This window comes from Numenius arquata, chromosome 17 (assembly GCF_964106895.1).
Source record: "Numenius arquata chromosome 17, bNumArq3.hap1.1, whole genome shotgun sequence".
Lineage (NCBI taxonomy): Eukaryota > Metazoa > Chordata > Aves > Charadriiformes > Scolopacidae > Numenius > Numenius arquata.
Window position 1 is genome coordinate 5,253,065 of NC_133592.1, and position 11,944 is coordinate 5,265,008.

General features: G+C 43.5%; 1 protein-coding gene across 1 annotated transcript; it reads right to left on the reverse strand.

Moving 5' to 3' along the window:
* Window positions 1–277: 277 nt before the first annotated feature.
* PCTP (phosphatidylcholine transfer protein) lies at window positions 278–8,938 on the reverse strand. The gene is made up of 6 exons (XM_074160190.1): window positions 8,782–8,938; window positions 7,128–7,245; window positions 3,319–3,398; window positions 2,812–2,983; window positions 2,033–2,100; window positions 278–1,537 (listed from the first exon to the last, which is right to left on the reverse strand). Exons 1-6 carry the CDS (start codon window positions 8,926–8,928, stop codon window positions 1,472–1,474), a joined length of 651 nt encoding a protein of 216 aa, XP_074016291.1. The 5' UTR covers window positions 8,929–8,938; the 3' UTR covers window positions 278–1,471.
* Between the last annotated feature and the right edge of the window lie 3,006 nt (window positions 8,939–11,944).

Genomic DNA, 11,944 nt, shown 5'->3' on the forward strand with positions numbered 1-11,944 from the left:
GGGAAAAAAAAGTGACAGCTAAATTTAAAATTGATTGAAAGTTGTCTAGCACTGTAATATTCAATTCAGTAATGGTCTCCAAGTCAAAGACACTTGAAAAATGCCTGAACTACTGGCAGCAAGCTCTTCAGAACACATGGAATCCTACTTAGTTCTCAGGCATCCAAGTTATTCTTTCAAAAACCTTTAAAAATAAAACAGCCCTTTCTATCAGCCTGTCATTGGACCTGCTCAGCACGGCCACTCTTAAAGATGGGAGACAGAACAAGAACACTGTATGGATAGAATAATGATTTATTGGAAACAAATATTTACACAAAGTATAAAGGCAATCACTTCAACCATTTATTTTTTAACAAGACAAAGCTACCCCATTACAAGATTTGTTCAGTAACAGGATTAGATTTAGCAATGATGCAGAATATTTTAAATCCCTGAGATTGAGGCCCTCCCGCCTTTTATGTACTCCATCCTCCCACCCCCCACCCCACTCCCTGCAAACATGCTGGAAATTTAATTTCCTGCTCAGCTGTGCTTTTAGTGGATTACCATCCAAAATTACAGTTTCATTCTTTACATCAGCATGAAATTTTAAAATGCAAGCAAGCCGAAGTTTCATATCAAGTTCATTCACATTCAGCTGCAGGCATCCAGTTAAAAATTACTTCCAATCTGAAGCTGGTATCCAAGCTGCTTTATACATAAGGCTACTGACTCTGAAGATATAACTTGTTCCCCTTAAATCACACATGCAAGCCAACTCCAACTTTTTTTTTCCATCTGGACACAGCTAATGATTTTTACTTTTCATACAGGGGTATTAATGTGAATGCAAGGCTTTAGGCAAAAGTCCTTTTATACCTGAACTTAAAGCTATCACAAGGAAGCTTAGTAACACAGAGTTCCAGTTTCTACTGCAGACTTCTAGTAATTTACCTATATGCCCTTGGCATTTTTTAGGATTATAGCAGGCAGACAGTTTAAGAGTGACAAACTTGGGTAGCAAAAGTGTTTCCTCCTAAACAATGCAAGCTCCATTATTCAATTCAATCCATTATCCAAATTCAAGTAGGAAGCCACCCTGCAAGGCCACAAAGGCAGATCCAGGCATAACGTGTAGAGAATTTTCAGTCCAATTTCAAACATTTTTCCTAGCAAGATCATCGTCTCTTGTCCGAGGATATAATATTTCAATAAACAGAACTCCTCTAGCTGACACATGATAATCAGCATAAGCAAGGCATGGGGGACAAGGCTAAATACTTTCAAAAGGATGCAGCTGATGCTACCTTGTCAGTGGCTAGCTCTTCAGTTGGAGACAGAAACAAAGATCTAATAAAATTCAAGGCATAAACCAACTAAAATAAAATTCTTTCCAATATCAGAGGTAGATTTTATCCAGTGTGATAGGTAATAGCCACTCCTGTAAGTGCAGAGCTCTAGGAATTAAACAATTCAGATCAACTTTGACCTATGTGCTCTTAGAATAATTACGGCAAGCTTTTTGCATATCCTTCAAGAAAGTAGGCACACCACTCTGTAAAGAGAAAAGTGGAAAAATCATTCTTGCACAATGTAATCAAGAAAAACTATAAGCAAGATGAGAATTCCCACTATACAGATCAAGGCCTTTAAACAGATACAGGACAATTCTAAGATCTTGCACAAAGCAGCAGACCATTCATTTAATTCTTCATGAATAGACTGCATTACTGAAGTTTGGTTGTGTTAAGGCTATTCACATGTGCTCTGGAACATAGATTTGTTGGGTTTGTTGCACAAATTTACCTGTCTGGTTGACTAACCAAAGGAATTTGATAGGAATGAAAAAAAATAATTTAAGACAACTACCATGAGAGCACACAATAGCAAGACTCTAAAAATGGGACTGTGTAAGAGCAAGAAAAGTCAATACATCCATTCCAGAAAAAAAATAATTCTACCCAACATGCAGAAGACAAGTATGGATGTAGTGAATACATGGTTTGAAACAGATTAGCCAAAGACAACTGTGCTGTCAACCTTCGCTTACCTTGGCAGCCCAGTTGACCAGCCATGATGGAATCATGCCACCAGGATTATCAAAGTAGTACATATAGACTAGATATGAGAAAGAAGTTACCAGAAAGTTATCCAACCACAATCTGAGTATTAGCTATAACACTGCATGACAGAAGCTGTCAGGGTGCATGACTGAATCACCAGCTACTACAGTTCTGCTCGGAATTCTTCACAACAAAAAAGTCAACTTGTACTGAAGTGGAGTCTGAAGTAAGGACAGCCGTTCCCAGTTAACCTATGGGAAGCTGAGCACGCCATAATATTAATTCAGACTATTGCAAACCATTTTAGGCAGCCTGTCATAAAATAAAGTTGTCTTTAAAGGACGAATCTCAGACAGGAGTCAATCTCTAGGCAAACCTTCTAATCTATAAATCTGTCAAACATGGTATTTATATCATTGCTGAGTTAACCGCACTGCAGCTACCATCAGAGTCTACCCGACCGAACTGGCTGGCAGGAAAACAAGCGCAGGCTGGGGGTGGGAAGGTGGCAAGCAGGGGCAAAATGAGGTGGTCAGTAGTTTATCCTTAACCACCCAGCTCAACTGTTAAATAAAAGATTCTTAACTAGCATGCTGCACCGGACATTTCCAAAAGTTTCATTCAATTTAAAGTATCCCTCGCACTCAGTACATCCACTTTATAGCAACTGTTTTAGCTTAAAATTTCCAGTCTCCCTCTTTATGCATTTTGCTAATACATACACTCTGGCTACATGACTTGTGATCACATTTTCTCAACCTCTTACCTTTAGATCCAGTCTTGCCATCACTTTCAATTGCCAGACTTTGTTTATAGCTTTTAACTCTGATAATGCCAGGCTTTTCAGGGCACTGAGGAACAGACACACTTTGAGCTAACACAACCCAGATCTTCCGCCCATCAACATCCATCTCTCGGCATTCACGAATGTAGACATACTGTATTCCAAGTTGAGGAGGCCCATCAAAACAGCGTTAGTTTGACATATGATGAATTGACAAGTAAATTCCATTACAAATACCAGCCCCTTCAAGATATTTCTCATGCTTCTACAGGATTCAGTCCTGCAGAGTAAGAATTCAGCTATGTGAGCTTCCCTTGTGTGTGGGAAGAGACACCCACACTCTTCTTCATGCTATACATATTCATGTAACATGAGGAGTGCAAGATCTTAGATCAAGTTGAGCAGAGCAGTAGAATCGGTACATTGCTGGGATCCCTGGGTGAGCAGGGGACAAAAACTGCAAGAGGAACAAAAAGCTTGAAAGGATACATCTCTGTTTGAGAGAGGAAAAGGGTACTTCACTTCCCAGTAGATTACTTTTTCACCATCGTATGTTTTCTCATACAGTTCTACAGTTGAAAAAGGAAGATTGTTAGATAGTTTTAATTTCTACTGCAACAGAACCATACATGGCATAAAAAACCGCTCAGGTTTCTGACACGAGCACATTTTACACACAATCCTTATGTCAAAATTGATACATACAAAGTAAAGTTGTAGCAGTAGAAGGCATTAAAAAAGTTCTGTGGCAGGGTTGTTCAAGAACCAAATACACAAGAGTAGGTGGCCTGGTTTTCTGCTGCTATTGAATTCATTGAGGGGGAAAAACACCTCAATCAACAAACAAACAAAAAAACCCAAAGCACAACACTAGAACAATTCTGGGAGGAGGCAGAGTCAAATTCCTTTTCAGACAGTTAGTTCATTCAAAGCCTTTCCATCTCAAACCTTTTTCCTCACCTATGCATATTCTGTATAATTCTGAGCCACAAGTACAGTATGCTTTTTCACAAGCATGTCATTATCCTTGTAAATGATTCTGAGTTAACGTGGAGCTAGCATGTGTCCTGCTTTCTAATACGTGAAGAGGTCTTATACAAGGGATTAATGATGTCTGGAAAAGCCATTAGGAATTTCACAGCAGTATATACAGGCAACACAACACAAAGCTTAAGCAGTTTATGAGCCTTTATTACACCACCTTGGGTCTGTCTAGAAACTCAATCAGAAGGCAGCTGGATAGGAAAAAAAAAATATCTAAGAATAGTCCCTAAAACATGGCAGTGACTCGGTCAGGTAGTAGAGTTGCAGAAAGTAGAAAAACTAGTTCAAATGAAACTACATAATTGAGTTTGAAAATTTGTCTACTGTACGGCTTCTTCCCTTGAAGAAAGGGATAATCAGGGTAATGGACAGGACAAGCTGTGGGGCTAAGCCATGGTAAATTCTTGTCTGCTGAGGGACTGGTCATTACATGGATTCAGTCAAAGAGGGTGTGATCCAGAAAGATCGTTCACATTAACAGTCAGAGTGGTCTTTTCCTCCTCCTTTAGGGCAGAATTCTGCCTAGAAGGGCTAGATATACTTCAGAGCTAATGCACACTCTGCCACAGCACTTCCTGTGGTTTAGCAAAGAAGGTTAGAACAGACTGATAATCTCATTGCTAAGGCAAGAAGAGCGCCACAGATGGGAGATTCTTTCCCTATAAGACATGTTCCAAACTACGCTTCTGTTAGTATGTCCTGCAATTCAGCTGTCACCCACAAAACCAGTTCTCCACTCCTCCAGGCTGGAGCACTATTGGATGCACAATACTCCTAGGGTTGACATATGCTACAGCGTTACGCTATCCACCAGAGGTCAGTGGAGCGTCGGTTTGTAAGCTTTACTTTCATTTCTAACTGCAGAGCTTTCCTTTTTCAAAGGAATTAAGATAACTCGTTTAAAGACCTCGATGCAGTTGTTAGCTACTAAATCATCTACCCTTGTATCTTTTCAAACACAGAAAAAACAGACAATAGGTCACGTCCCATCTGTATTCACTTTAGTCTGTCAAAACTAGCACACAGCTTCCAATCAAAGCAGCATACAGTGCATTTTAATCAATAACCAGAGAAGTTGTGGATGCCCCATCTCTGGAAGTGTTCAAGACCAGGCTGGATGGGGCTTTGAGCAACCTGGTCTAGTGGGAGGTGTCCTTGCCTGTGATAGGGGGGCTGGAACTTGATGATCTTTAAGGTCCCTTCTAACCCGAAACATTCTATGATTCTATGGTTCACTTAGCATTACTACAATAGAACACAAGTCTGTTTTATTCATAATAGGCACAGCTGCATTTGCTTCCTTAGCAGTAATTATTACCGTTAAATTGCTGGGAAGTATGATCTCAATCAGGATGGAGTTGCAGTCATGAGTAGCAAGTTCCAATATTGCTCAGGCCCAACTATTTTTATCGTGCCACAGAAGCATGTGGTTCCTCAGTCACTACTCTACAGGTTAGCCACAGCACCCCTGCTGAATTGGCAGCTGCAGCATGGACCAGGCCTCAGGATGTCCACATCTTGTGGATGTCCAGGAGCCTGCTTTGGGAACAGCCAGGGCACTAACAGCAATGCAACAGCAGCAGCAGACGGATACTAACATTTCTGAGGCCTCAGGCAAACCCTTGGCAAGAAGGCATCAAAGCACAACCCCTCTGAAGTTCTCACAGGAATCCTGTCCATACCTGCCTCCAGTCAGGCCTCTGTAAAGAGTTTTGCTGAACAGAACTAGAGGATAGAGATTAGCTCCTCTTATGCTTAGTGCATGATCAGTTACTTTTTCAACTAAAAAGGCAGCTACTTCTACTCTGGTCACGTTTTTGTTTCAACACTAGCCAGCAGTTCAGCGAACTCTTCTTTGGGCTGCCATTATTGCATAGCTGTAAGACCAACAAGGAATACAAACAGTAAAACAAATAGCAAGAGAGCTCTGAATGGAAGTTTTCTCATTTTTCTCCCTAAATGTAGGAGAAAAAACAAAATTATATTGTTTAACACTGAAAATGCTGGCTAGGACTACTTCATCATATGTGCAGTTCTAAAGAATGGGTGGGCTTGTGTCAATTTTTTAAGCTAAAAGGAAAGCATTAACCTTATGCTCATGCCCTTCAAGAGTTAACTTCCGTGAAACACTGGACTTGATATACCAGCACAAGTATAAATTCACAGATGAACATATCATGGTCAGCAAGGATATAAACACCAGCTCTGCAACATCATCTAGTTTTTAGTTTAAGGGTGTAGCTTCTCCCAACTGCTTCCTTTCTTTTCTCTAAGAAGACATTACAAAAAAAGTGTTTGTTTAAGAAGGATTCAATTATCCTAAATGCGCTAAAATCAAAGACTACTGAAGTAACTTAAGATAAAACAGTATTTTTACATCCAATATGACAATGTTGAGTCCTACTCCAGAATAATAATGCCACAGGCAATACCATTCACCATAGACCATTCACCATAGAGCCATCCTAGGCTTATCAAGCACAACATTTAGCAATTCTTTGGTTTTTAACACTGGTCAGCAGGATACTTTGACCGTGTCTCAGTTCTATTGGCCTGAACTGATTTTAAGCACAGGTTTAAAAAGGAAGGGTTCCCCATCTTTAAAATAAATGGATTACTGGATGCCTGCATCAGCTGAATCCTTGCCTTGTCACTGCTGACTTAAGACATTTTAACATCATATGGATATCCAGGTTCAACTCTCTTTTTCAAAGACAACGTTAAATAAACACAACTAAATTAGTTATTCCTTTTTCTGCAAAAGCCCAAAGTTACCAACTGTTCTCTTGATACACCCATTTCTGATTGTAAAACGTGCCAAGAACAACCAATGCTTTCAGGAAAAGACATTCTATCACACATGAAACTGGTGCGAGCCATTGCACTGCTCCCCTGCAATATGCAAAGATGCACAAAAGGTACCATCTCTGTTTTTTAACAGAAGATCTATTTATTTAACCTAAGAATTACAACTAGAAGCTGTGAGGTGCATCAGCATAACAAGTGATGCCAATTATATGCTTTAAACAACATGGAAAGAATTAATTCCAGAAGGAAGCTACATGGTGATGAGATGTTAACTGTTCCATGTCAGTGGTCCTGTATTTGCAGAGTGCAACTGTATCACAGAAGATACTTCACTCTGGCTGGAAGTCTTTCGATGCAGCAACTTTAAAATACTCTCAAAGAAAGTTTTAGTGGGAAGAGTCAATGTAGACATAAAGCTTGCTTTTTAACTGCATAGATGAGCTTACCTTTAACATATTGATCCCATTGTTTTCTGAAATCTAAATCCATATAGACATCCGCACACAGTTTTGGAGGACAGTCAGCAAGACCACCGAAGATTTTATACTCATAAAGTCCTGATTGCTGTGGAAACAGAACGGGGAGAGGAAAAGTCACACAGGAAAGGGAAGTACTCTGCAGCAGGGAGAACAGCTGAAGGAAGTTAGGTGGGGCACATACTACAAATTTGCTCAAGAGCTGTGAAAGTGTTCAAAAAACAATGCAAGATGCAGTCTTTAACCTCTCGACTTTTTCATCTATACGTGAGAGTTTAAATCCAGACAGGCTGACCTGCACAGCACAATGGCTGTTCCTTCCCTTACACCAGCCCACTTCTACTGCATAAGTAATTCCAAAGGGAGCGTGTTCCTTCACACGTGCCTCTTTTAATCTCCAGTGGTCCATATGGACTAAGCCCTGCCTAGAAGCATTGAATTGTATGGACAAGGTCTCCAGGCCCTATATAACATGCTTAAAAATCTCAGCCATTTCCAGGAGGTTACCAAGTACTGCACAATGGAATAAGTTTTCCAGCAAGTCAGGTATGCTTGTACTTCAGGCTGTGCTACAAGAATGCTTTATAATGCTCATGCTTATGTACAATGCACTATTATATCTGCCTTGAATATTTATCAGCTGTTTTCTTTCTGCAAGCTGCCTGCACTGAAAAGGTGGGGTACAAGATCTCCTAAGTTAATGTTTTTACTGTTTCTCTCAACACATGGAAACTCCATCTGTGTCTATAAAGAAATGTTTGTTCTGTTGTTAGTACCAGTTCAGGTACTAAATTAAAACAACAAGAGTATTTTGAATATACAGTATAGGAGTCAAATTCAAGCATTCCCAAGGAAAGGGAGGGAAGAATTATACAACATTGTTAGTGAATGGTTGACTTTTCTTCTTCCCCGCCCTTTCACAAATAAACCATAGAAGATGAAGGTTTGACGTACCAGAAGATGATAATGGGACCAAGAAGCTTAAACTACCCATCTTCACTGTGGCTTCACCGAAGCATCAATCTCTAGCTTTAAACCTAGATGCTCTAGGATGTCAGAGGATGCTCTATCCCAGGAGGATGCTCAGGAGCGGGTGTGTAGGGAGGGCTCTCTCCATCACCACACCCCCCTCGGAGAGGGCTCAGGAAAGGAGCAGGACCCTTTTGGGCCCACAATTGCCCCTGGCTCCCAGGGCACCTTCCACCAGGAACCTCTCCAGCCACCAGCTGTTCAAAGCTTTCAGAGCTCACAGTTTGCAGGTTCCCCAGCAGTCTGTACGAGCGGCGTTTACTGCAGCAGAGCAGCTTTCCCCATCAGCAGTTAATAGCATTACCCTGAAAGCTGCTTTCTGCGAGCCGGGAGAAACCGAGCCCCGGCCGGTAGCGCCTGGACGGGCAAAGGACCTCAGCCCGGCCTGTGCGGGGAGCGGAGGGGGACCTGCCGACCCCGGATGGCGGCGCCGGACGGGGACGTGCTGCCGCCCCCCTGCCCCCGGCGCTCCCCGGCCCCGCTCCGCTCACCGCCCCGGGGGTGCTGCCCCACGCCGGGCTCAGCCCCGGGCGGGGACGGCCCGGGGCACGGCCGTCCCCCGCCGCGGGGGAGCCCCTCTTGCCCGCCCGCCCACCTCGTCGTACAGCCGGTAGATCCTCACGCCCATGCTCTCCACCAGGAGCTGCCAGGGCCCCCCTGCCGCTGGCGCCGGCTGGTCCAGCTCCCGGCAGGCGGCCCGAAACTGCTCCTCCGAGAAGCCCCGCGGCGGCGGCGCCTCCATTCTCCGCGGCGGCGGGAGGCGGCGGCCGCGCCGGGTCCAGCCAATGGCCGCTGCCGCCCCTCCCCGCCGGCCGCCCGGCCCCCGCCGCCACCCGGGGCCGCCATCACGGGGCGGTGGGGCCGGAGGGCACCGTCGGGCCCTCCTGGGGCGGGTGTCCCTGCGGGGCGCTGCCGGGGACAGGGGAGAGGGGTTTATGACGATGTAAACGCGCCCGCAGGATATAGGCGGACCTCTCTGCTCAGCGTGTTTTGTCCCTGCTTTCTCCGGTTTCGCGATGGGGTCCCGGTTTCCCCGTGGTGCCTGGGGGAGGCGGTGTTTAAATGTGCGTGTTGTCGGTCTGGTGCCAGGGCAGGGCTCGGTCCCATTGGTGCGTTCGCCAGGGGCTTGCCTTTTGGCTGTTCCCCAAGGACAGAGATTCGATAGTCTCAATGGGCATTTTTATATATTTTTGTTTCACGTTTCAAAAAGGAGTCTTCCTTATGGACTATTCATATGAGAATATATAAAGAACCCATAAACGCTGTACAGCTTGTTGGTAGGTGTGTTTGACACAGGAGGCCCAGCCAGCCCGGTGGAGGAGGCAGCAGCTCCGGCTGGTGTGGGCTGGGGTCGACAGGTTGTAATGGGACAGAAAACTCTCACTGGGCTGAGCTCAGGAGGTACACGCTGATGGGAACACACATCACACCTTACTTTGGCTCCTGCTAAATGGCACCACCTATAACAATATGTTAATCTGTGAGGCTGGCACAGACAACCAAAGTGTTCAGGTCATCAAAAATTTAAGTGGTTAAAGCAGGTTTTCTCCCTGGAGTCGTAAATCTGTTTTCATTGCAGCTTTATTCTTCCAATTCCTGTGAGATTTTCCTGCTGAACACTGTGTCTTCAGAATAAAACGCAAGCAGCTCTGAGCTATGGGACGTCATCAGACGTACTGACTGACAACACTAACCCAATGTACTTGGTGGTAACCTCTGTGCAAGGCTGGCAAAATTTAGCTTTTTCTAGCTTTCCTGCCAAGCGGCTGAGTTCTTTGACAAAGAGTTCACTTATGTCAGCTGTCCCTTCCAGTTCCAGTCAATTGGTTTGCAAGCAGAGCATGAGGATTTCTGGCTGACTTTGGACATACAGGCTGAGCATCATCCTTGCGCAGCCTGGAAAGCTTTTGCAGAGAGAGTTGTGGCAAAGGCAAGATGGTATCTCACAACCCCAGCATGTAAATTTGACCTGTAGCATTTTTCTAAAATAATGTCACTGATGTGCTCATACATTACCTGCTCTCACCTGCCTAGTGAATCTGCAAGGCACACATTCCAGTTCTTTTGTTTTATTTTTGTATTATCCTTACATGTGTTATGACCCTTTATTATTAATATTTATACAATATGTATAAAATATTTTGGCTTATTTGTGTTCTTTGTGAATTACAATGGTGTGCTTTCAGTCAGCCCAGCTGGTTCTCCAAAACATGATGCAATACATTTCTTATGGCTGAACCCTTATGAGTAAATTCTTGGCTGAGCTAAGTTGACTTCAGTGGAGCTATGCTGCTCACCCAGCTGAGGATCTCGGCTTTAAAACAGAATAGGAGACAGTGGTCTGTAGATGAGACTGATTTAGTTTGTCTTGCAGAAATATTTCTTTAAACAGTAGTTTTACTTTTGCAGCGATTTTATCAGATTTCTATCTCACTTTTAGATCCCATTCATGCTCTGGAATAGGGCTCACATGAGACTGAAAGAGCTTGTGGCTCTTGCTTCTAAAGAGATGACTTTCACCCAGTATGAAAAAGGAGGAGTTGTGAGTCAAAGGTTGATGTTTAACATGCAGCGAGGACACGTGACGGTAAATGATCCTGTGAGATTATATGATCTAGTAAGGAGCAAAAGAACTGAAGTGATCACAGCGCAGGGTCGCCTATTGTTTTACTGTAAACATTTTGCATTATACGGTTGTCTACATGGCATCAGAGTTGTGCATTGGCCAGTGCTGGCTGGCCGCTCCCTCCTCCCCTCAGCACTCCCATGGAAAAAGAGATTTATCTCACAAGGCTACTCCAGGGACCAAAACTTTCAAACAAGACGTTACAATGTGACGTTTTTTCTTAGTAAATAAGGAGTGGTGAGTACTAAGAAAGCACAAACAGTTCTGAAAGGAGACTTTATTTTCTATTTTCCTGCATGTTTATGTAAGTGTTATTATTTATCACTTGTATGACCGTGTATTGTCCTTAGCTTAGGGACAGAAGCTAAACTTTGAACCCAAATCCTTCATTATCTGCATCACTAGATATCGTGGCCATAGTCTGGGGTGAGTTCAGGCACAGTGGGGACTAACTTCCTAGAGCTCTGCCCCAACAGTGGGATAGCAACTGCTTCGGGGCAGCTGGTTCCGGGAACATGAACCCAAGCTTGAGCACAGCTACCAAAGGCAGCCTAGATACAGCACGATCCAGTCCCACACATGGATCAGGGACCTGAATACTAACTGAATGAAAATAGAGGGTTGCTATTCTAGGGCAATGAGGGGGAGTTTCACAAGTGCCCACAACTTGACCCACATGTTTAGTACTTCGTAGGTATTTAGCTGCTGCTGCTTTCAGAGGGAAATTATACCTCAAGGAAACTTGCTGATCTGAGCTATCAATGGATTAATGCACCTAAATTGCCCACCTGTTTTTTAGAATGGAAATAATCTATGTTAATTCTACCCTAGCACCTAACCTTTCTGCTACTGAAGTCAACACTGAGTAATCCATTGAATTCTATGGTGTGGGATCAAATCAGTAAATTGGACAACTCCTCCATCAGGAAATCATATGCGGCCAGAAACCAGTAATGAATACTACGTTGATGTTTTCAGGCCTCAGAAAATTTTCAGTGTTTGTTTTGGATATGGCTGTCCATATGTGAGAGAGTGCTACCAGCTATATTGTCTTTTCCTGCATCTGTCTCTGTGTGGCACTGGTGCACTTTGAGAAATTCTTGAAGATGAACTGAAGATGAGGGATTTTGAT